Below are 26345 nucleotides of genomic sequence, written 5' to 3'. Positions count from 1 at the left end.
AAAACAAAAAGTGTCCAAGAAAGTTCTAGTGGGTCCATACGCGGGGGAAGCACGCCGGGTTGAAAACCGCGCACAAAAACCTGCGCACCAACAACGCGCACCACACTTAATATGGCAGGGGCCGCACTGTAAAACGGCCCCTGCCTACCACGGTGAAGCGGGTAGACCAGCGCCGAAGGAACTGGTGCTCCTCCAGCGACACGAGGTCCACGCACGCCTGGGCGAACATGCGCGCGCGCACCCGCCGCAACATGGGGTACATGGCCCTCTGCGGCCGTCCTTGTAGAGACGCTGCACCTTTCTAGCGCCACAGTACGAACGCCCCGACACAAAGAAGCATACGCACAAAAGGGTCGCGGAAGCTTCAATTGGGGCCAAAGGCCGCCCCGAATATTCGCGACATAAGGACCCAAAATGACTTTTACTGCAACTCAAATGATAACTTTACACCGCCTTTGCAACCAACTGCCAGCAGTTTCGCCATCGCACATTCTGCTAATCAGCACAGATATCTGCTGCAAAGACGAACAAATTCATGCCCTTATTCTAAACTCCCTTCAAGTCGGATCCATCCAGTTTTACAGTAGTAGCGCTTTATTTACTACATTTCGTGGAGTTGATAATCAATTGAGAACGCAACGAAAGTTCAGAAAAAAAAAATTAGCTGCGGTTCTACTACCGAACCTGGTTAGAGTGGTGGTGCTGAAAAACTTTTGAAGCGAAAAGCTTCACTAGGCTAGTCAACACCGCGCTTCGCTTGAGCCGGAGGCCAGATTTGCCACTTCTGCGCATGTGCGAAACAGAGCGACGTCACGCATGGCGCAGGTGTCCGCCGCCGCCGCCGCCGCTGACTCTGTCGCCTGACCTTTCCCCGCCGCCGCCGCGCGCTACTGCGCACATGCCGCGCGCTACTGCGCATGTGCGCCGCCGCTTCTCCTCTTCGCCACCGTTTGACCTTTCGCCACAGCCGTGCGCAGTGCGCATGGTGCGCATTTGAAAGGAGGCGTATATAGGGCGTGTTTGCCCATGAGCGAAGAGGGGTTTCTGTTCTCGCTTCGGCGAGCGCGGCTTCGGCCGCTTATCTGTTTTTTCAGCAGCGTCCGCTCCGGCGGACGCAGTTGTTCCTGGACGCGCGTCTTTTCTTTCCCTTTTCCCTTTCCTCTGATCTTTTAACTCTCCTCTATTTGCACGTGGCAGCGGTGGTGGCTCGGCTTGAGCCAGTCGGCAGGCCCGTCCACTTTCCTTTTCATTCGTCTCTCAGTCGCAACAACAACAGGCGCAGACACTCGCCATGGAACGAGAAGAAGCAACAGTCGGACGGCGCAGAAACACCGATCCAGAAGTGGCAGCTTGGGCGTTGGCTGAAAAGAAGCGAGAGCTTTTCGCTTCGAGATATCCAGGCGTAACCTTAGCTAAGCCACACCGACCCAGGGAGCCAGTTATGCGCACTTCCTTTCCCTAAAATGGCAACGCGGTCAATGCCAACGCATGCAGGGCACATCTGTCACTACCGCCACGTAGCTTAAAGCACGACTGAGGTGCCCCCTATGTTTACTGCTTCCTCACCTCTTTCATTTCTACACCCTGCGTGCTATCCTTTTATTTCCAAAGCCCCAGCTGAAGTGCTTCCCGTAGCGATGGCAATTGCCGGGGCTAGCAAAAATCTTTTCCTTCCTTTGATTATTATATTTATTAAAACCTGTACTACCACTACTACTACGACTACCCTGCGACACTTGCAGGTGGCACTTAATGGTTGATCGCGAGAGTTTGCTGACCCAATGAACGCTGTGGCCTATTGCTGCAGTGCGCCGTGTCTGCAGCCCACATCTCTCTCTCACCACCCAACCTACCTCAAAGAGCGATTCAGGCGTCCACTGACCCAGGAAGCGTTATGCGCACTTCGTTTTGTTAAAATCATCCGAGTCTAAAATGTTAACGCCAACGAACACAATGAACGTCGACGGCCTATGACTTCAGTGCCGCGTTTCTGCCACAACGTAAACGCCAACGCATGTAGCGCACATCTGTCACTACCGCCACGTAGCTTAATGAAAGCACGACTGGGGCGTCTACTGCCCCAGGCGGCCAGTTGCCTTTCGTTTATTACAAGCTGCTACTCAATCGGTTTCGCAGCTTAAAGCGCGACTAAGGTGTCCACTGTCTCAGGGCGCCAGTTATGCTACTTCATATCCGCGGTTATCACACGGCAGCCCTTACACCACGTACGGCAATCCTGACACTCGCATCCATGCGAACAGCAAAAACATTAAAAACACCCCTAAGGCACAGCAGGTTGATCCGCATCTGGCTCATCTATGGGAGGCCCGACAGGGACTTCTCAAGCGCTGGCGTCACCAGCGACACAATCGTAAATTGAGACTCCGCATAGCCGCTCTCACTCGCGAGGCAGAAGAATACGCCAACACGCTAGCCCGCCCAAACTGGGCAACCTTTTGTAACGACCTCAAGGGTACATTAAGCACTAAACGCACGTGGTCCCTCCTACGCGCTCTCTTGGATCCAACAACCACTAAATCTCAGACACAAGTAAACACACAACGTCTAATACAACTAGAGCTACAAAAGGGCACCGACGTAATTGGCCAACTACGGGACACTTATATACCCACATCTCTTCAGTCGGCAGATCCACCCAATCTACCTCCACCTAACCCAGACCTTGATGCCGACATCACCTTAAACGAAGTCCGCCGAGCACTCTTTAGTATTCGCAGCTCTACGGCGCCGGGGCCGGATGGCATAACGTACAAGGCTCTACTCAATCTGGACGATGTCTCCCTCCAGGAACTCACGGAGCTCTTTAATAACCACTGGCAAGCTGGGACGCTCCCATCAGCCTGGACCCATGCCAGCATGCGATTTATACCCAAACCGGGCAAAGCCCTCACTCTTCAAAATTTGCGCCCCATCTCCTTAACGAGCTGTGTCGGCAAGCTCTTCGAGCATGTCATTCTCAATCGCCTGCAACCATTCCTAGAAACAACAGGCTTTCTCTCAAACGTTCAATTCGGCTTCCGCCCAAACATCTCGGCGCAAGACGTACTTCTCGCGCTTAAAGAGTACCTCTTTTGCACTAAGCGTCGTACAGCCTCTACGCGAGCAATACTGGCCCTGGATATCCATAAGGCTTTCGACACAATAAGCCATGACCATATCCTCACGACATTAGCCACCATGGGGTGTGGCACCCGCATATGGCAATATATTCGGGCCTTCCTTCAGGGGCGCACGGCAGACCTCCACCTTGGGGATATTGCCTCCCAGCCTTTCCCCCTGCCTAACCGGGGAACCCCACAAGGGGCGGTTCTATCACCTTTACTCTTTAACATTGCCCTAGCGCCACTGGCAAAGACCCTTGCTGCTGTCCCAGGGCTCCACACAGCCATATTTACGCAGATGATATAACCCTCTGGACAACGGGAGGATCCCTTGGAACAGCCCAGGATATGCTGCAATCTGCCATAGACATCACCACCACTCATTTAGCAAACACAGGCCTCCGTCGCTCTCCAAATAAATCGGAACTCCTGCAGCTGAAACCCATCCCCTGTGACCCCCGGATTGAACTGCACATGTACGGGAATCCAGTGCCCATTGTGCCTCAGGTGAAGATTCTCGGCCTTCTCATTAACAACACACTCGATGCAACCGCCACCCTTCGTCTCTTGCAGAGACAGACCAAACAGGTCGCTGCACTTATCAGGCGGGTGGCAGCACGCAATCATGGTCTGTCTGAACGCGAGACCCTCAATATGACAAATGCACTAATCATTAGCCGCATTACATGCCACCTTCCATACCACATACTCACTCAGCGGCAAACACAACAGGCAGACATCCTAATACGCACGGCTGTCACCTCTGCCTTACGTCTTCCACGGACGGTTAGCACGAAACGTCTCCTGGCCACTGGTACCCACAATAGAGTGATCGAATTAATAGAGGCTCAACGCACCAACCAATTAGTCCGCCTGAGTCGCACGGAAACAGGACAATGCCTACTGCGACAGCTACGTCTCAGTCCACCAATTCCCACCCCAACAAGTCCTACACCTTACATGATTTCTCTGCGCACGCAGGATCACATATATCAGAAGCCCCTACCACGCAATATGAGTGCTAGTCTCCATCACGGTAGGCGGCAGGCACAAGCGAGCTATTACACCAAAACATACAGCAACCGCTCCGATATCCTTTATGTCGACGCGGCACAAAATTCTAAACCAGGATATTTCACGGCAGTCGCAGCCTATGAAGACGGCACAGTGGGGGCCGCCGCCACTATTCGAACTAATTCGCCTGCAGAGGCGGAAGGAGCCGCCATCGCACTTGCTCTGGCCCACTCCATCATTGCCAAAAACATAACCGAAATTTGCACAGATTCACACGCCGCGTACTGCCACTACCTAAAGGGCTTGGCGACTCCGGCAACACACCGTATTCTTACCGCGGCCACCTCTATCGACCGAACGGTTACTCTGTCGTGGGTACCTGGGCATGCCTCGATCCCCAGTAATGAGCGCGTTCATGCGCTGGCCCGAGAACTCTCCTCCCGCACCCCGGAGGATCAGGCACCCAACCCTGCGCAAGAAGCCCCTTCGGTCCTCTCTACATATCACCAAATTACCACATTTTACAAATTCAGCCGCATGACACTGCCACCACCCCACAGTACCTTGTCGCCCTTATCCAGCGCCACATGGCGGCAATTACAGACAGGCTGCTTTATTTCAGCCCGCCGCCTCTCATGCTTTCATCCCAGCTTTCCTCCTGAATGTAACACCTGTGGCGTGCCCAAATCCACACTTTTCCATTACATTTGGGAATGTCCTTCCCCAAAGGCAGTATCCCCCATCCCCAATCCCACTCATTCTTCCTGGGAGGCTGCTTTACGGACCGCTCAGCCCACCGGCCAGAAATGGCTAGTGGATCGGGCTTTACGTGAAGCACTAGCCAGTGGACTCCTGGACCAGTAGGGGACCACCCTGTAAGATTTTTTTTTTGTGTGTAATAAAGTTGTTTCCATCCTTCCATCGCATCCATGCCGGTACTAGACCACACACCCACAAACACGCCCGACAGCAAAGACATTCAATATACCGCGATAGAGCTCAGCTCACCAGGACACACATATGACCTCACTATTATTAACATATACAGCAAATCTAAAGATAAAGGCAAAGTGATTCCGGGTATCCTGGGCTCCTTCCGTTCTTCAAACCTTCTTGTGTTGGGTGATTTTAATGCACGTCACACGCACTGGGGATACAACTCGGATACCCCGAAAGGTAACCTGATTTCTACCGCAATGGCTGATTACAACCTTAGCCTGATCACAAACCCCACCGTACCCACTCGCATTGGCACAAGCGTCACCCGCGACACCACACCCGATCTCACATGGGCCACACCGAACATAATCGTTAAATCTCACACGGTGCTCCCGGATAGCCTTGGAAGTGACCACTTTCCAGTCTCCACTAATACATCTTATGATTCCAAGATTTTCAGCCCTCGTTCGCAGCTTCTCACGGACTGGGATAAATTGCGCTCATATTTGGCAACTGATTCTACAGAACCCCGTACTGTCACTGACTGGACAGACCGTCTGGTGAAGGCCATCCAGGCGAACAGCAAAAGCATTAAAAATACCCCTAAGGCACCTCAGACTGATCCGCATCTGGCTCATCTATGGGAGGCCCGACAGGGACTTCTCAAGCGCTGGCGTCACCAGCGACACAATCGTAAATAAAGACTCCGCATAGCCGCTCTCACTCGCGAGGCAGAAGAATACGCGAACACGCTAGCCCGCACAAACTGGGGAACCTTTTGTAACGACCTCAAGGGTACATTAAGCACTAAACGCACGTGGTCCCTCCTACGCGCTCTCTAGGCTCCAACAACCACTAAATCTCAGACACAAGTAAACACAAAACGTCTAATACAACTAAAGCTACAAAAGGGCACCGACGTAATTGGCCAACTACGGGACACTTATATACCCACATCTCTTCAGTCGGCAGATCCACCCAATCTACCTCCACCTAACCCAGAACTTGATGCCATCAGCTTAAACGAAGTCCGCCGAGCACTCTTTAGTATTCGCCGCTCTACGGCGCCGGTGCCGGATGGCATAACGTACAAGGCACTACTCAATCTGGACGATGTCTCCCTCCAGGAACTCACGGAGCTCTTTAATAACCACTGGCAAGCTGGGACGCTCCCATCAGCCTGGACCCATGCCAGCATGCGATTTATACCCAAACCGGGCAAAGCTCTCACTCTTCAAAATTTGCGCCCCATCTCATTAACGAGCTGTGTCGGCAAGCTCTTCGAGCATGTCATTCTCAATCGCCTGCAGCCGTTCCTAGAAACAACAGGCTTTCTCTCAAACGTTCAATTCGGCTTCCGCCGAAACATCTCGGCGCAAGACTTACTTCTCGCGCTTAAAGAATCCCTCTTTTGCACTAACCGTCGTACAGCCTCTACGCGAGCCATACTGGCCCTGGATATCCATAAGGCTTTCGACACAATGAGCTATGACCATATCCTCACGACATTAGTCACCACGGGGTGTGGCACCCGCATATGGCAATATATTCGGGCCTTCCTTCAGGGGCGCACGGCAGACCTCCACCTTGGGGATATTGCCTCCCAGCCCTTCCCCCTGCCTAACCGGGGAACCACACAAGGGGCGGTTCTATCACCTTTACTTTTTAACATTGCCCTAGCGCCACTGGCAAAGGCCCTTGCTGCTGTCCCAGGGCTCCACACAGCCATATACGCAGATGATATAACCCTCTGGACAACGGGAGGATCCCTTGGAACAGCCCAGGATATCCTGCAATCTGCCATAGACATCACCACCACTCATTTAGCAAACACAGGCCTCCGTTGCTCTCCAAATAAATCGGGACTCCTGTAGCTGAAACCCCTCCCCAGTGACCCCCCGATTGAACTGCACATGTACGGGAATCCAGTGCCCATTGTGCCTCAGGTGAAGATTCTCGGCCTTCTCATTAACAACACACTCGATGCAACCGCCACCCTTCAGCTCTTGCAGAGACAGACCAAACAGGTCGCTGCACTTATCAGGCGGGTGGCAGCACGCAATCACGGGCTGTCTGAACGCGAGACCCTCAATATGACAAATGCACTAATAATTAGCCGCATTACATACCACCTTCCATACCACATACTCACTCAGCGGCAAACACAACAGGCAGACATCCTAATACGCACGGCTGTCACCTCTGCCTTACGTCTTCCACGGACGGTTAGCACGAAACGTCTCCTGGCCACTGGTACCCACAGTACAGTGATCGAATTAATAGAGGCTCAACGCACCAACCAATTAGTCCGCCTGAGTCGCACGGAAACAGGACAATGCCTACTGCGACAGCTACGTCTCAATCCACCAATTCCCACCCCAACAAGTCCTACACCTCACATGATTTCTCTGCGCACGCAGGATCACATATATCAGAAGCCCCTACCGCGCAATATGAGTGATAGTCTCCATCACGGTAGGCGGCAGGCACGAGCGAGCTGTTACACCAAAACATACAGCAACCGCTCCGATATCCTTTATGTCGGCGCGGCACAAAATTCTAAACCAGGATATTTCACGGCAGTCGCAGCCTATGAAGACGGCACAGTGGGGGCCGCCGGCACTATCCGAACTAATTCGCCTGCAGAGGCGGAAGGAGCCGCCATCGCACTTGCTCTGGCCCACTCCATCATTGACCAAAACATAACCGAAATTTGCACAGACTCACAGGCCGCGTACCGCCACTACCTAAAGGGCGTGGCGACTCCGGTAACACACCGTATTCTTACCACGGCCACCTCTCTCGACCGAACGGTTACTCTGTCGTGGGTCCCTGGGCGTGCCTCGATCCCCGGTAATGAGCGCGTTCATGCGCTGGCCCGAGAACTCTCCTCCCGGACCCAGGAGGATCAGGCGCCCAACCCTGCGCAAGAAGCCCCATCGGTCCTCTCTACATATCACCAAATCACCAGATTTTACAAATTCAGCCGCATGAGACTGCCACCACCCCACAGTACCTTGTCGCCCTTATATCCAGCGCCACATGGCGGCAATTAGAGACAGGCTGCTTTATTTCACCCCACCGTCTCTCATGCTTTCACCCCACCTTTCCTCCTGATTGTAACACCTCTGGCGTGCCCAAATCCACACTTTTCCACTACCTTTGGGAATGTCCTTCCCCAAAGGCAGTACCCCCCGTCCCCAATCCCACTCATTCTTCCTGGAAGGCTGCTTTACGGACCGCTCAGCCCGCCGGCCAGAAATGGCTAGTGGATCGGGCTTTACGTGAAGCACAACCCCGTGGACTCCTGGACCAGTAGGGGACCATTCTAGAAGATTTTTTTTGTGTGTGTAATAAAGTTGTTTTAATCCATGCCACTTTCCGTTGCTTTATCTGTCAGCAACGTGACATGGGCTTTGGTTATAAAGGTCATTTGAAGGTCCAACTTGCGCCCACCGCGAAACTAGCTTTACCTAACGTGTGTATCCCGGGCACGCTCTTTATGGGGATGACATTACAATCTGGGCCACGCAAGGTAACCTGGGCCACATGGAGTCCTGCCTGCAAGCAGCGGTGACCCTAGTCGACGACTACGCGGCCTACTGCGGACTCCAGTGCTCCCCAGCTAAATCAGAATTTGTGCACTTACGTCCCTCTTCTCGGGCCACAACACCGCTTCGCATCTGTCTCCCCTCGGGACCGATCCGGGAGGCCAAGGAGATCCGCGTCCTTGGCCTCTTCATACACCACCAACGCAGAGTCGACACCACCATAGCCAAACTTCGCACGGTGGGAGACCAGGTGGGCCGCATGGTCCGCCGGGTCTCCAACAAGCGGGGCGGATTACGAAGCAAGGATGCACTGCGGCTTGTCCATGCTTTCGTAACGAGTAGAATCCTCTACTCAACTCCCTACTTGCACCTGCGCAAACACGATGATGACCAACTGGAGGTCATCCTGCGGAAAGTCATCAAGCGGGCTCACGATCTCCCGGTCACCACGTCCAACCAGAGGCTTCTGGCCTTGGGCGTGGTGAACACATTTAGGGAGCTTCGAGAAGCCCACTTTGTCAACCAATACACGCGTCTTGCACAGACCACGTCCGGTCGCCGCCTCTTGGACCGGCTACACATCAAACATGACTACCACATTGAGGAAAGGGAGAGAGTGCCAGAACCCTGGAGACGCGCCCTCCGGGTCCGACTCCTTCCCCGCAACATGTCCAGAGAAGACCATAGCGGTCGTCGCCAGGCGCGCACGGAAGCGTTGGCGCGATACTATGGTAACCAAGAACACGTGTATTACGTGGACGTTGCCGGCCCACACCACGGGGTGTGGTACACGGCCGCAGTCGTACACAGCACAAACACAGTTAACGGGCTCACTTTCAAAGCCTACAACGCAACACACGCGGAGGAGATTGCCATTGCTCTGGCTCTCACGAATCCCAAGTCAAAACACATCATCACCGACTCGCGAGGGGCCTGTCGGAACTACGAGTTGGGCTGGGCTCCCCCGCTTGCCTGGCGCATACTGGAATATAGCTGTCGATGCGAAGATCCTACTCCACGCAACCTGATTTGGGCCCCCGGTCACCAGGGACTCCAGGGAAACGAACAGGACGATCAGGCCGCCCGCGCACTCTCTCCCCGGGCTATCTCCCTGTCCTTAGAAGGGTACTCCCAATCAGACAATCTGGCCCTTACATTCAAACAAATCACCGATTACTACAAGGAGGAACACCGGCGCTACCCATCCCCTTGTAAGGGTCTGGTTCGCGCTGATGAGCGCCTCCTCATCAAAATTCTTACTAACACTGTGCTGTGCCCGGCGGTGCTTAAACATTTCAATACATCCTTTGATGGCGCGTGCCAGTTCTGTGGGGAGGTGGCTGACACCTTCCACATGGTTTGGGCGTGTCAATCAAACCCATCTATCCCCCCCAACCCCAACCCCAACAGAGAGGACTGGGAGGCGGCCCTGCTCGGCTGTCAAGACCTAATGAGCCAAAAGGCTTTGGTTCAACGGACGCGGGCGGCGTTGCTTGCCAATGGGGCACCGGAATAGGGGCTCCACCCAGTATTGTAAGGGGAAATGGCCAATAGGGTCCTACCCCAATCACCTTTCTGTAAAAAACTTAATTTCCTATAAATGTTTTTCACCACCACCACCTAACGTGTGAAGGTTTCGCTTGAAAATTGGTGATGGTTTACCATTGCTAACCCTAGAATATTGAGCGAAAGCAGCCCTTTTTTTTCGGGGGGGGGGGGGGGATGCTGCGGTGGCTCAGTGATTATGGTGTTCTCGCTGCCGACTGGGGGACTGGTGGGAAGGGTTCATCCCGAGGTCGTTGGCGGCGAGAGAAAAACTATTTCGACAGGAATTCGGGGCACGACCCCACTACACTCAAGTGTTTATGTTCCTAAGGTTCATAACACTGGCAGCACGGCCGGTGGCGATGGTCTGCACGGCCGGGTCCTCCGAGCGCAGCAGGGTCTGCCAGTCCTCCCAGGTCTTGAGGTTCTCTAGGTCCCGCGGGGGAGGATCCGCCGGGCAGAGGGAAATGATGTGGAGGGAAGAGGCGAAGGGTTCTGGGCACAGGGCGCATGCCGGAGTGGGGAAGGAGGGATGATAGTAGGCTAGGTTAAGGGGTGAAGGGAGAGTGTGTGTCTGTAGTCTGCGCCAGAGTGTTGCGTGTTTGTTATCGTCCGAGCCGTCGTCAGTGCCGGTGGTTAGTGAAGAGTACTTGGGTGGAGTGGTAAATTGGGTTTTGAGGAAAGGAAACGGAGCAGTATCTATCTCACATATCTCGGCGGACACCTGAACCGCGCCTTAAGGGAAGGGAGGAAGGTGGGAGTGAAAGAAGAGGGAAAGAGATGCTGTAGTGGAGGTCTCCGGAATGATTTCGACCTCCTGGGGATATTTATCGTGCACTCACATGGCACAACACACGGGCGCCTTTTGCGTTTGATGGAGGGGGTATCTACGTTTCGGAGTGCTTTGTTTGTGATCAGCCCCCAGGGTCGATCACAAGCAAAGCACCTTATCACTACACATTGGCAAGCTGGCACCCTTCTCTCCTCGTGGACCCATGCACGTGTCTCTTTCATCCCCAAACCCGGCAAACCTATCGCACTATAAAACCTCCGCCCCATCTGAGGGGCGCTGTGAGCGCGCGGAGAGAGAGGACGTGCAGCGCATCGCCACCGGCCGGGCTGCCAGTGTTATGGACCTCAGAAACATAAACACTTGAGTGGAGTGGGGTCGTGCGGGGACCCTGGGGCGTGCCCCGAATTCCTGTTGTAATAAAGTTTTCGCTCTCTCTCTTTGCCGGCTGGGCAAGCGTCTCAAGTGTACGCAGATGTGTCGTAAGCGCGGGACAGGGGCTGGTTTGAAAGCGAAGCTAGTGCACATTGCCGGTGATCAACCAATGACAGAAATTTGAAAAGTTCTAATACTTGTCACAAGGTGTGCCTTGGTGGCCCAACAAGTCACGTGGCGTGCGGCAGCTTCCCAACTGGATCTCCGCCTTCCGCGCTGCGGCCGCGTACAGGCAGCGAGCAGACAACCCACAGTCTGCGTCGCCCTTGTGTACAGGGGTCGGGCAGTGCTCACCAAACAATTAAATCTGAACATAGAGAGCAACCGATGGTCTTCGGCTAAACTGCTAGTTCCCACCTGGGTTGTAGGTATATGCGTTTCTACTTCCGCGCAAAAGTTGCCGCAGTAACCGACCAGCTGCGGCGAGGTGACGCTTCATTTGAAGCCGAACGTGCTGCTCGAGCGGTTTACACAAATGTGGTGTGTACTTCTGCGCGCATGTGCGCTGCGGTAGCTTCATCGCTGCACGCTTACAGCTTTGGCAAGGATCAAAGACGAGGATGCAGACGTATCATCAGTTGCCGTGTACGCCTTTATCGCTGTCGGCATTATCACGTTCTTAAAGCCCCTTCGCAGGAGCGGTGCCGTCCAGGAGCACATGACTTCGATGGAAACCTTAGAAAATGGCTTGATAGGGTCTGGTTTTCAGAAACAGACCTACTCAGCGGGCTTTTTAAAGATGTTATTGCCACTTTTGCCTGAATGTGCTTTTTTTTTGCTTAAATAGGGCAAGTCTATTTACTACGGATTTCGAATGCAACAAACTCAATCCCTTGACCTTTAAATTCGGGGCTTGAGTGTATAGACAAACACACGACTCATACGGCGACACATTCTATTGGTAACGATGACGTAATATTACCAAGTCTGTATGGATTTGTGCAGGAAAATGTACACGAACACTGTGAAAACGATTCTCTGACCTGCTTAACTCTTCAGTAGATACCAAACAGGTTGCATGCCGCCGCGGTGGCTGAGTGGTTATGGAGCTTGGCTGCTGGCACGAAAGACGCGGGTTCGATCTCGGCCGCGGCAGTCGAATTTCGATGGAGGCAAAATTATGGACACCCGTGTACTGTGCGATATTCGTGCACGTTAAAGAACCCCGGATGGTCGAAATTTTCGGGGCCCTTCATTATGACGTCACTCATAGCCTGAGTCGCTTTGGGACGGTAAACACCCATGAGCCATCAGCCAAGCCAAACAGGTTGCATTTGTTGTTTTTCTCGACGCCTCTAAGGCGTTTCGTAGTGTTTATAGTTACAATGTTTTACAGAAACTTGTGTGTTAGTTTAAGTCTCCGCTAGATCTTCGCCAACCTTTTTGTATCTATTAACAAATTTTCTACAGGATATGAGACTTGTGTAAAGATGACATAAATCTTGAATGATTTAACTTATATTCAATAGGACATACCTCACCGGTCAATATTACGTCGCTTGCTTTTTTATATCTATGCGAATGATTTGTCTGAAGTAGTAAGCAATCATATGTGTCAATACGCTTACGATATGGTTAGTGTATCGCTTGCTGCTAACAATTCGAGTGGACTTAGCTTTTTACAGTATGTGGCAGCTGCAGGCATGGTATGGTTTGCGTGCAACCTGATTAGCGTCAACATATACAGAAAGAGACCTCTGTTTGTTTCCATAATCAATTTAAAAAAATCCTGCCTCTGAAACCAACCTTCGCACTGCAGTAGGGGGTTGTGGCTGAGCAGAACATAGTTCACTTTGCAACGTCCACCAAAGGTTCAGGCCAAGCGTTCGGGCTGCAAAGCGAGCTTCACACCTAAGGATCGTCGTCGTGTTTCACCCCGACAGTTCACCACACCGCGCGAGCGCGGCGGCTGCACTACAATTACCTCTCAGCAAAAAACGAGGAATCCTGCCGACTTAGGGAGCACACAGGGTAGTCGGATTGTAGTATGGCTTGAGTTGGTCAACGTGCATTGTTTCATGGCCACGACGGCGCGCATCTTGGGGCGGCGAAAGCGGTTCAATAATGTAGTTGACTAGAGAGGTCTGGCAGACGACACCGTACGGGCCGTGGTACTTTGAAATGAGTTTCGTGGAGAGACCGGGGCTGGTTGAGGGAACCCAAAGCCACACGAGCGAGTCTGGGGTATAGGACGGAAGCTGACTGGTAGGGGTGCGAAGGTGCTTCTGGCGATTCTGATACTGTGTTGTAAAAGAGCCGGCAAGCTGGACGCATTCTTCAGCATAGGTCGCTGCTTGAGAAAGGGTAATCGACTCGGACACATCAGGGCGATACGGAAGTACGGTATTCATGGTACAGGTAGGCTCGCAGCCGTAAAGAAGAAAGAAGGGAGAGAAGGCAGTAGTGTTCTGTGTGGCAATGTTTTAAGCATATGTCACAAATGGAAGAATGCGCTCCCAATTTGAGTGGTCAGAGACTACATCTAAAAACGGCGCACAGAAAAACACGCAAACCACAGGGCGGACGGACAGGACAAGAGCGCACTAGCAACTGAAGCTTGGTCGAAAAACACTGCTCACTCGGTGAGCATGCGCCAGGAAATTCAGCACGTGCCAACAAGATAAAAACTCAAATAAAAGCGTGACGTTGCTGTACGATATACAACGGACTAAACCAAGATAAAAAATATGTAAGACAAGAATTAAGACAAGAAACCTAAACCCCTGGGATGACCGAAGCACATAATCAGCACATGCGAAAGGCGGAACCTGCATGTAAGCGCTACCACTCCTCGTTGGCCAGAACTTTTACACCTAAGAAGGACCCTTGGCCGGAGCTCTGGGGAATAGCTCGGCATTTTCGGGACAACGACTTGTCACTGTTGTTGTCTGACTAAGAAGGTGGCTTCACGGTCCTCCCCACCAGTATGCACAAGATGAAGGCCGTTGAAGCCGTTAACAAGAACTTCAAGATTTCCATGCTTAAACCGGTCAAGGCCAAGTCCCAGGCGGTAGCTCTACTGTCGAACTTGAAACTGGACAAGCTAGCGCATGATGTGAAAAACTGCAAAGCAAACGCCTTGCGAATGTTTTTTCTGCAAAAACGCACAAGGAGCTGTGCCCTTTGAGAGCCATAGTCACGGAACGGGGGAGCTGGCAAGAGCTGGTCAGCAGGTTCCTAGACCGTCATTTTAATAGTCTCACTCCGGAAGACCCCTGCAAGGTCGCTAACTCGGGAGTGGTTGTGGCTGCCTTGGAGGAAGGGATTTCAGCGGCCAACAGCGAAATTTCTGTGGACGTGGACGAACTGTTTTATTCCACACCCCATGATGAGTTGTTTTCTGCTGTACGAGAGTTGATAGAGAGTACGGGACTCATTAGTTTTCAGAACGCCTGTGGTGTGTCCGTGGATTCCTTTTTGGAGCTGCTTAAATGCTATTTGGAATCCACCGTGGTTACTTTCGACAACAACCTGTATGTTCAAAAGCGAGGTACATGCACTGCGTCCTGTGTGGCTTCAGTTCTAGCTGAAATTTTCCTGGCCCAATTTGATAGATGGCTGGAGCAGGAACTAAGCTCTGCGGATCGGGGGTGGTGAAAATTTACAGATATGTAGACGACTTTCTGGTTTTCCTAAATGTCCCTGTTGAAGATGCCCTGGACTCTGTTCCAGATTCGGTGGTGGGGTTGTTCATGGATTGCTCTGACTCCCTGAGATTCACTTTTGAACTTTCTTAAAGTGGGTGCATTCAGTTTTTGACCTGCGGTTCTGCCTCCGGAGAATCGACTACGTCTGTTGGGCCTACATGCCGAGGTCGAAGAAGGCAATTCTACCTTTCGCGTCCTCTCATTCCAAGTCAGTCAAAAGGAGCTTGGCGTCTTTATGTCTCCGGTCCATCTTGTCTAAGTCGTGTGTACACAAGGTTGATGAAAGTTTTGACTTGCAAGTTAGTAGGTTGAAAGATTCGGGTTTCCCGTCGGACCTAATCAGTGCTGTGTCGTAGTTTTTACTAAAGCGCTACCGAAAGAAAAAGAAACCGGACAGTAAACTGGGTGCTCAAGAACTGAACCCCTCCAAACAGGCCTTCGGGGTGATACCTTACATGCACAGGGTGTCACATAATCTTAAGAAGGTAGCCCAGAAGACTGGTGTTCGTCTCGTGTTTACCGCTCCGCATAAGCTTTCCAAGCTGTGCAGGCTTGTTGCCGAACGGCGCACGAAGAAAACTTCCTGTGGGATATACCACCAGACCAAGTTTGTTCCTTGTGCGACAGGTGTCGTGTATCGCATTTCCATTAGCTGCGGCCGGGTTTATGTGGGCCAGACGGTGAAATGTGTGAATAAAAGGTTGCGCGAACACGCAGCGTCGCTAAGGACGGTCCGTGGTTCGAACCTTCCCCTGCACTCCAGAAAATGTAAAGATTGCGAGGACGGCTGTCTGCCCAACTTGGGTGCGACAAGTATCATCGGGCGCGGTAGAAAACGAGTGGATAGAGAGATATTGGAGGCCTCGAACATAATCGCCGCAGGTAACGACTTGTGTGTCAGTTCTACTTCGGTGTTTTTGCTGGAAAAAGAGCGTAAGTTCCTCGGTATCTGATAGCAGCTTACATGCAGGTTTCGCCTTTCGCATGTGTTGATTATGTGCCTCGGTCAAACCAGGGGTTTAGGTTTCTTGTCTTAATTCTTGTCTTACATATTTTAAGCATGAAATACTTTTAGCTCCCGTTGTCGGCAGTGTGGTGACGTCACACTGAGACCGAGAGCCAACATCCGGGCACTGAATCGAGAGCATCCGGGCATCGTACGAGATTTAACGAGACTCTCTAAGCTCTCCTACAGGACCGGCATACAAGCGCCGGTAGCTTCGCGCCGAACGGGTGGTGGCGTTCCTCCTTTCCTGTACGGTGCGGTTCGGGTGTCCACCGTGAGGACAGAGAATTACCACGCCATTTCCTTTCCTCAGAAAGCCTTGCGTTCATATGGCAAGGCATCGCGCCGAACAGGTGGTGGCGTTCCTCCCTTCCTGTACGGTGCGGTTCGGGTGTCCACCGAGATGACAGATGATTACTGCGTAATTTCCTTCCCTCAAAAAGCGTCGCGTTCAGAGGGCAAGGCATCGCGCCGAACGGGTGGTGGCGTTCCTCCCTTCCTGTACGGTGCGGTTCGGGTGTCCACCGTGATGACAGAATTACCGCGCCATTTCCTTTCCTGAAAAAGCCTTGCGTTCAAATGGCAAGGCATCGCGCCGAACGAGTGGTAGCGTTCCTCCCTTCCTGTACGGTGCGGTTCGGGTGTCCACCGAGATGACAGATGATTACTGCGTAATTTCCTTCCCTCAAAAAGCGTCGCGTTCAGAGGGCAAGGCATCGCGCCGAACGGGTGGTGGCGTTCCTCCCTTCCTGTACGGTGCGGTTCGGGTGTCCACCGTGATGACAGAGAATTACCGCGCCATTTCCTTTCCTCAAAAAGCCTTGCGTTCAAATGGCAAGGCATCGCGCCGAACAGGTGGTGGCGTTCCTTCCTTCCTGTACGGTGCGGTTCGGGTGTCCACCGAGATGACAGAGAATTACCGCGCCATTTCCTTTCCTCAAAAAGCCTTGCGTTCAAATGGAAAGGCATCGCGCCGAACGGGTGGCGGCGTTCCTCCTTTCCTGTACGGTGCGGTTCGGGTGTCCACCGAGATGACAGATGACTACTGCGTAATTTCCTTCCTTCAAAAAGCGTCGCGTTCAAAGTGCAAGGCATCGCGCCGAATGGGTGGTGGCGCTCCGTGGACTGCCTGGCAGCGCTACAACACGCTGTCGCGTTTCGCTCCTAAAGGCGAAGCTTAAGCGTCATTAATTAGCAGTTAATTAGTATGTAGTCATTAATCAGTAATTAGTCACTAATTAGTAATTTATCTTTACTTCGTCATCAATTGTGTGACGTAATCCAGTGGTGACGGCACCAGTGTCACATAGGCAAAGTGGTACAAATAACCGAAGAATGAAAACAACGATTACAAAGATGAAAAGCAAACAGAAACCGGATACAGCTGACGAGGCAGGGCGGGAGAGATTCCCCAGACACTCACAGGAAACGATTGCGTCCACATGGACCAGCGCAGAGTATGCGTGCTGTGGTGTGGTGTGTTAAAACATTACACCCATTCAAGATTTTGACTAATACCATCTATAACGAATGTGTTATGCGCGTAAACATTTCATGCTTACTCTACTCTCGGCTACGAGAGAGGCATAGATTTTTACGGTCGCAGCTTGAATAAATCGACAAGGTTTTAACTCTAGTGCACTGACTTCCAGTAGGACCGCAGACGCCACCCACTGCTGCTTCAGCCAGTTGCGTTCGCACACTGGCGCCCCTGCACCATATTGTAAAACATGCGTAAGTGCCCCGGCCATCTTTTAATTCCTACTTCCACTGCTCATCTGCATCCTTGCGACCGAAGGCTGGGACTCCACGCTCGCATGTGATGACTCACAACCTGCATATCTCTTACTCTGGGGTTAAGGTTAAAAAAACAACAAATGACATGAGGGTCACCACGTGTCAACGCGATACTCAGCAACAGCTGTAATGCGATATGTTGTGGTTGAGATTATCAGCGCGACCTTTTACCTGAGTAGTTCTATGGCTCTCTTATCAGAGAGAGAGAGAGAGAGAGAGAGAATTATTTACAAAGGAATTCGGGGCACGCCCCAGGGTCCCCGCACGACCCCACTGCACTCAAGTGTTTATGTTCCTGAGGTCCATAACACTGGCAGCACGGCCGGTGGCGATGATCTGCACGGCCGGGTCCTCCGAGAGCAGTAGGGTCTCCCAGTCCTCCCGCGTCTTGAGGTTCTCTAGGTCCCGCGGCGGAGGGTCCGCCGGGCAGAGGGAAAGGATGTGCAGGGAAGAAGCGAAGGGTTCTGGGCATAGAGCGCATGCCGGAGTGGGGAAGGAGGGATTATAGTGGGCTAGGGTAAGGGGTGAAGGGAGAGAGTGTGTCTGCAGTCTGCGCCAGAGTGTTGCTTGTTTATTATCTAGGGACGAGTGGGGCGGGGGGTAGAGCTGGCGTGAGGCTCTGTAGGCTTGCGTCAGTTCGCTGAATGAGTGCACGCGCTCCTTCGTGAATCACCGATCCGAGGCCACCTGAGCCCGGTTTAAAGAACCTCGGGCTAAAAGGTTGGCGGCCTCGTTTCCGGGATTCCCGGAGTGCGCGGGCACTCATATCAGCTCCACTTGGCGGGGAGGGGGTGCATCGGGAGAGTCCAGGATGCTAAAAGCAGGGACATGGACTCGGTCTCGAGCAAAATTTAGAATCGCAGTTTTAGAATCACTTAAAATGTACCGGGCTTCCGTGCGGGTGATAGCAAGGGCAATGGCGGCTTTCTCTGCAGCCTCTCGGGACGTGACTGGAGAGAGAGGTAGTGTGAGGAGGGCGGATAAAGAGGAGTCCACCACAGCTGCTGTCGCTTCATCACCAGTGAAGGCAGCGTCCACCCACACGGTGTCCGGCTCGGGGCCGTACGCTCGATGGAGTGCCTTCGCACGGGCTCTTCGGAGCTGCTCATGGTGGGACGGGTGCATATTCCTCGGGAGCGGCCTGAGGAGGACCTCCCAGTGAAGGAGTCGTGGGATGGCGAGGAGGGTTGGGTCGTTGGCCAGTATTTTGAATCCGAGGGAGTTCAGGATATACCGACCTGTGGAGGTTTGTGTGAGCCTGATATATTGGGCCTGTCGGTGGGCCGCCACCAGTTCCCCGATCGTGTTGTGGAGGCCCAGGCCTAGTAATCTGTCTGTGGGTGTGTTCAGGGGAAGATGAAGTGCTACCTTGAATGCCTTGCGAATCAAAGCATCCAAAGCGTTTATGTCATGTTTGGATAGTTGTAAGTATAGGGTAGTGTACAGCACATGGCTGAGGACAAAGGCGTGAAGGAGGTGACATAGGTCGCGCTCCTTCATGCCTCTATGACGTTCGGAAACCCTGCGGATGAGGTGTGATATCGCGCCTACAACCTGCTTGAGTTTCTTGAGGGTGGTGGTGTTTTTGCCATCGTTCTGGATGTGCAGACCCAATACACGGAGGGTGCCAACCTCAGGTACCGGGTTACCATTCAGTTCAATGGCAATGGGGGAGCGGGGGCACGGGTGGTTCTTAGGCCGGATGAGGAAGAGTTCGGACTTCTCTGGGGAGCAAGACAGTCCGATGGTCCGTGCGTAATTTTGTGTGAGTGTGGCTGCTTCCTGTAAGGTGTTCTCTATGCCGCCGTCACTGCCGTGGGTGGTCCACAGGGTGATATCGTCGGCATAAAGTGTGTGCTTCAGGTGGGGAATAGTTGCCAATTCTCGGGCGAGGGGGATGAGGGTAATGTTAAACAAAAAGGGGGAAAGGACAGACCCTTCAGGGGTGCCTATGCTCTGAAGCGTGTAGGAGGGGGAAGACAAAGGGCCGAAGTGTATCTCAGCCGTGCGGTCGGTGAGGAGAGCCTGAATGTAGGCGTGCGTGCGCGCACCCACATTCAATGGGGATAGAGCAGTCATGATCGCCTGATGTTCAATGCGATCAAAAGCTTTCGAAAGATCCAAAGCTAGGACTGCCCTGGTGTGACCAGGAAGAAGCGGGTTGCAAATGTCGTGTGTGAGTTGCAGCATGGCGCCCTGTGCCGATAGATGGGGCGAAATCCCATCATGCTATGCGGGTAAAGATTGTTGTCCGTCATGTGACATGTGAGTCTCGCTAACACAACATGCTCGAGGAGCTTCCCGAGTCATGAGGTTAGCGAAAACGGGCGAAGGTTTTGGATGGTAAGTGCTTTTTTGGGTTTGGGTATGAATATTACCTACGCGTGGCGCCACGACTGCGGGAGGCTACCCTCCCTCCAGCACTGGTTGAAGTATTTCGTAATCTGCGTGATCGATCGGTCGTCCAGATTACGGAGCATGGAGTTTGTGATTTGGTCTGCACCAGGTGCGGAGTTGGCGCGGAGAATCAGGAGGGCCGCTCTGACTTCCGTCTCCGTGATGTCGATGTCGAGTGTGGGATTTGCTTGTCCTGTGTAGTGGGGTAAAGGTGTGGGGGCGCCAAGAGAGGTGTACATGGATTGGTGTGTGTCTACGAGGGTGTTGGGATCGTCAATGTGTTCGTGTGTGAGGAGGTGTCACGTGGTGCTGTGTTGCTGATTCGGTGCGTGCGGGCTCAATGAGGTGTCGGAGGAGTTGCCACGTGCGTTTGCTGGACAGGTTTCCGGCGATGCCGCCACATATTTGTCCCCAGTTGGATCGGCAGAGCTCCTCAGAGTGCTGTTGGATTTGTGTCTGCAGCGCGGCCAGCAGCTTTTTAAGCGTTCTGTTGAGTTTGTTGCCTTTCCAGCGTTCCAAGAGGCTGTGATAAGCCTCCCAGAGGTGGGCTAGGCGTGTGTCGAGCGTAGGGGTTTCGGTTGCGGTTTCAATGTGTCGCGTGTTGTGGTGAACGTCATGTTTGAGTGACTGCACCCATGCGTCGATATCTGCGATGGGAGTGTCTGGGAGGGCGGTGCGTGCAGCGCGAAAGGCATCCCAGTTAATGAGTTTGTGTGTTGTATTTGCGTGACGTGGTGGTTTGTACGGGACAGTGATTTGTATAATGTAATGATCACTGCCCAGTGTATGTTGTGTTCTGTTCCATGTAGCGCCACGGATGCAGTGGCTCAGCGTCAGGTCCGGACTGGTGTCCAAGCTGACACTGTTGCCGATCCGCGTAGGCGTCTGAAACGTGTTGTTCACAGTGAGTTGGAGGTGCTGCAGGAGCAGCCAGAGCTTGCGACATCGATGTGTTGTGGTTGTGCATCCCCAGTCAGTATGCTGACTGTTGAAGTCCCCACCGATGAGTAGGGGATGTTTCCCTGCTAGATGGTGTAGCTTTCCCAGAAGTGATTCTAGCGGGGCCATGGGCAGGGACGGGGGATGGTATATGTTTGCTATAAATATAGAAGGAAGTGAATGTGTGTGATGGATAAGTTCTGTGATCACGCAGGGCGTCTCAGACGTGATGTGGTGAGTTTTGTAGGTGAGGCTGCGGTGGATGAGTGTGGACGACCTGGGTGTGTTAGTGGTATCTGAGTGCGTAGATGTGTAGCTGGGGAGGGTTGCCCGGTGTGCAGTCTCCTGGAGAAGAAGTATGTGCGGCGTGGGTGTGATGGTGGGAAGGAGAAGTTGCAGAGGAGCGCGCTTGGCCCGGAAGCCGCGGCAGTTCCAAGTTAAAATGGGGAGATAATTAGTGCTCCCCCCCGCCATATTGGAAAGGGGGTGGATTTAAAATGGTAGTAAGACGGGCGTCAATCGGTATGTGTTGCTCAGGAAAGGTGGTTTGTGCTTGCGGAGGTAGGTTGGAGGGAGTGGAGGGTGTTTGAAGTTGGACGAAGCGATGGGTAAGGCTATGTTCCAAGAGCTCCATCATCTTGGTAAGCATAGCGTGACAGAGTGGTTAGCGCGCTCGTCTCGCACTCCGGAGACCCTGATTCGATTCCAAAACACGACCAATTTCCTACTCGGCTTTATTTATTTATCTGGTCTGACTAGAAAGGTTAATAAGGCTAATTGCTCAACTATTATCACTGAATTAGTCAATAATTATCATGCAATTATCATACAATGTCGTAAATCGTGTTCCGATATCATTAGAATGTCATCGATTAAGTATCGATTAAGTAATGATTGGCATATGCCCATATAAGGCACGTAACGGAAACGCGGATACGCCTGCCAACACATCTGTCGACGCGGCTGCCAACACGGCTGCTAACGACAGTATGAGGCATTATAGGCTTTGCCCTTAAAAAGCCGTCGGCATCGTAGTTTCCGGCACCGCTCATCGGAAAAAATCCTATCATGCCAACCGTTTGCCGCAGAATGTTACAGATGGTGTAATACCATTCAGCCTTTCGAGCAGCATAAACTTACAGTTTGCGGCAGGAATTCGAACCCGTGACCTATAATCGGGGCTTCGGGTGTCCACGGAGATGTGAGACAGTGACTGCAACTTCTTTTCCTCAAAACCAATTTTTTATCTTGGTTTAGTCCCTTGTCTATCGTGCAGCAACGTCACGTTTTTATTTGGGTTTTTATCTTGTTGATACGTCCTGAATTTTCTGGCGCATGCTTACTGAGAGAGAGAAAAAAAACTTAATTTACACAGGAATTCGGGGCACGCCCCAGGGTCCCAGCACGACCCCACTGCACTCAAGTGTTTATTCCTGAGGTCCATTACACTGGCAGCACGGCCGGTGGCGATTGTCTGCACGGCCGGGTCCTCCGAGCGCAGCAGGGTCTCTTAGTCCTCCCAGGTCTTGAGGTTCTCTAGGTCCCGCGGGGGAGGGTCCGCCGGGCAGAGGGAAAGGATGTGGAGGGAAGAAGCGAAGGGTTCTTGGCATAGGGCACATGCGGGAGCTGGAAAGGATGGATGATATTGGGCTAGGTTAAGGGGTGAGGGGAGAGTGTGTGTCTGTAGTCTGCGCCAGAGTGTTGCGTGTTTGTTATCTAGGGAGGGGTGGGGCGGGTGGTAGAGCTGGCGTGAGGCTCTGTATGCCTGGGTCAGCTCACTGAATGTGTGCATGCGCTCCTTCGTGAATCCCCGATCCGAGGCCACCTGAGCCCGGTTTAAAGAACCTCGGGCTAAAAGGTTGGCAGCCTCGTTTCCGGGATTCCCGGAGTGCGCAGGCACCCATATCAACTCCACATGGCGGGGCGGGGGTGCATCGGGCGAGTCCAGTATGCCAAAAGCAGGGACATGAACTCGGCCTCGAGCAAAATTTAAAATCGCAGTTTTAGAGTCACTTAAAATATACCGGGCTTCCGTGCGAGTGATAGCAAGTGCAATGGCGGCTTCCTCTGCAGCCTCCGGGGACGTGTCTGGAGGGAGAGGTAGTGCGAGGTGGGTCGATGTAGAGTCCACCACAGCTGCTATCGCTTCATCTTCCGTGCAGGCAACGTCTACCCATACGGCGTCCGGCTCGGGGCCGTACGCTCGATGGAGTGCCTTCGCACGGGCTCTGCGGCGCTGCTCATGGTGGGACGGATGCATATTCCTCGGGAGCGGCCTAATGAGAAGCTCCCGGTGAAGGGGTCGTGGGATGGCGAGGAGGGTTGGGTCGTTGGCCGGTATTCTGATGCCGAGGGAGTCCAGGATATACCGACCTGTGGAGGTTTGTGTGATCCTGATGTATTGGGCCTGTCGGTGGACCTCCACCAGTTCCTCGATCGTGTTGTGGAGGCCCAGGCCTAGTAATCTTTCTGTGGGTGTGTTGAGGGGAAGATGAAGTGCTACTTTGAATGCCTTGCGAATCAAAGCATCCAAAGCGTTTATGTCATGTTTTAATAGTTGTAAGTATGGGGTAGTGTACAGCACACGGCTGAGGACAAAGGCATGAATGAGGCGACATTGGTCGCGCTCTTTCATGCCTCTATGACGTCCCGAAACCCTGCGGATGAGGTGCGATATCGCGCCTACAACCTGCTTGAGTTTCTTGAGGGTAGTGGTGTTTTTGCCATCGTTCTGGATGTGCAGGCCCAATACACGGAGGGTGCCAACCTCAGGTACCTGGTCACCATTCAGTTCAATGGCAATGGGGGAGCGGGGACAGCGGTGGTTCTTAGGACGGATGAGGAAGAGTTCGGACTTCTCTGGGGAGCAAGATAGTCCTATGGTCCGTGCGTAATGTTGTGTGAGTGTGGCTGCTTCCTGTAAGGTGTTGTCTATGCCGCCGTCACTGCTGTGGGTGGTCCACAGGGTGATATCGTCGGCATAAAGTGTGTGCTTCAGGTGTGAAATAGTTGCCAATTTTTGGGCGAGGGGGATGAGGGTAATGCTAAACAAAAAGTGGGAAATGACGGACCCTTGAGGGGTGCCTATGCTCTGAAGCGTGTAGGAGGGGGAAGACAGAGGGCCGAAGTGTATCTCAGCCGTGCGGTCGGTGAGGAAAGCCTGAATGTAGGCGTACGTGCGCGCAGCCACATTCATTGGGGATAAAGCAGTCATGATCGCCTGATGTTCAATGCGATCAAAAGCTTTGGAGAGATCCAAAGCTAAGACTGCCTTGGTGTGACCTGGAAGAAGCGGGTCGAAAATGTCGTGTGTGAGTTGGAGCATGGCGTCCTGTGCGGATAGATGGGGGCGAAATCCCACCATGGTACGCGGGTAAAGATTGTTGTCCGCCATGTGACTTGTGAGTCTCGCTAACACAACATGCTCGAGGAGCTTCCTGAGGCATGAGGTTAGCGAAATCGGGCGAAGGTTTTTAAGTGTAAGCGGTTTGTTGTGTTTAGGTATGAATATTACCTTCGCGTGGCGCCAGGACTGCGGGAGGTTACCCTCCCTCCAGCACTGATTGAAGTATTTCGTAATGTGGGTGATCGATTGGCCATCCAGATTACGGAGCATCGAGTTTGTGATCTGGTCTGAGAGAAGTGTTTTTCGACCAAGCTTCAGTTGCTAGGGCACTCTTGTCCTGTCCGTTCTCACTGTGTTTTGCGTGGTTTTCTATGCGCCGTTTTTAGGTGGATCGGTACCAACTAGCCCAACTTTCCGCTTTACAGAGGTTATATACATGGCAATCATGTCGCTGAATGTGCGATTGAAACGTTCAGTAATGTCATTCGTTTGAGGGTGATCGGCCGTTGTAGAGCGGTGAACAATGCGGCATTGGCGAAGTAGGGCTTCGACTGTGTCTGAGAGGAAGACACGGCCGCGGTCGCTCAGAATTCCTTAGGGGAACCATGGCGTAGAACGAGATGACGCAGAATGAAAGACGCAACGCCTTGCGCAGACGCGGATGGCAAGGAGGAGGTTTCGACGTAGCGGGTAAGGTCACTATGACCCAGCAGTGTCCATCCGGAGTGACGCGAAGGGGCCCGTAGAGATCGATGCCAAAGCGGTCGAATGGGCGCGTAGGGCAAGGCAAGGGCTGCATCGGAACAGTGGAACGGCGAGAAGGGGTTTTGTGGCGTTGGCGTTCCGGGCAGGAGCGAACGTACTGTCAGATAAAACGGTACATCCGCCGCCAGTAGAAGCGGAGTCGAAAGCGTGTGTAGGTCTTCACCACCGGCGTGAGCACACTGAGGTTCGGCGTGGAAAGAGGCGCATATGTCGGAACAGAGGTGCCGAGGAATGACAAGGAGCCATTTGCGCCGTCCGGAAGGTAGTTTCGGCGGTAAAGGAGGCCGTCCCATATTGAAAAGTGGAGGGCTTGACGACGGGGAGTGCGGGTCGCAGGTCGCTGAGATGGTGAAGACAGGAGAGCGAGGAGAGAAGCGATCCAGGGGTCCTAATGTTGTTCAAATGGCAAGTCGGCCATATCAAGGGAAGCGGCATCAGTGGTGGCGAAAGATGTGAAGTCTAATTCACAAGGTAGAGGGGACCGCGATAGTGCGTAGGCATCAGAATGCTTACGGGCAGACCGGTAGGCTACTTTAATGTCGTATTCTTGTAAGCGCAACGCCCGAGCAAGGCGGCCTGGGGACGACAGCCAGCAGAGGGCATGGTGATCAGTAACGACAGAGAACGGGTGACCTTATAGGTAAGGTCGGAACTTTCCAATAGCCCAAATTATTGCCAAGCATTCCTTTTTCATTACGGAATAATTCCGCTCAGTCTTTGTCAAAGTGCGGCTGGCATACGCAACAACATTGTCGGCGAAGCCGGGCTTCCGCTGTGCCAGAACGGCGCCGAGACCCACGCCGCTGGCGTCAGTGTGAATTTCAGTGTGCAGGCTGGGGTCGAAATGTCGGAGGGTCGGAGGGGAAACACGCAGGCGCCGAAGCGTGGTGCAGCCCCGCCGCGGTGGCTCAGTGGTTACGGCGCTCGGCTGCTGGCCCGAAAGACGCGGGTTCGATCCCAGGTGGACGAAATTTCCGGAGCCCTCCACTACGGCGTCCCTCATAGCCTGAGTTGCTTTGGGACGTTAAACCCCAGTAAACCAAACCAAACCA

General features: G+C 53.0%; 2 protein-coding genes across 2 annotated transcripts in view; both read right to left on the bottom strand.

The window, feature by feature from the left end:
• LOC149337119 (uncharacterized) overlaps window positions 1-26345 on the bottom strand; it is a 132744-nt gene that overhangs the window by 88012 nt on the left and 18387 nt on the right. The gene's annotated exons all lie outside the window — the stretch shown is intronic.
• Window positions 10482-24576, bottom strand: LOC149337120 (uncharacterized). The gene is made up of 2 exons (XM_089554827.1): window positions 22830-24576; window positions 10482-10711 (listed from the first exon to the last, which is right to left on the bottom strand). The coding sequence occupies exons 1-2, from the start codon at window positions 24574-24576 to the stop codon at window positions 10482-10484; spliced, it is 1977 nt and encodes a 658-aa protein (XP_089410953.1).

The sequence above is a fragment of the Amblyomma mixtum genome, chromosome 7 (assembly GCF_055824585.1).
Source record: "Amblyomma mixtum isolate Tamu chromosome 7, ASM5582458v1, whole genome shotgun sequence".
Taxonomy (NCBI): Eukaryota; Metazoa; Arthropoda; class Arachnida; order Ixodida; family Ixodidae; genus Amblyomma; species Amblyomma mixtum.
This window is presented reverse-complemented; position numbering and strand designations above follow the sequence as displayed.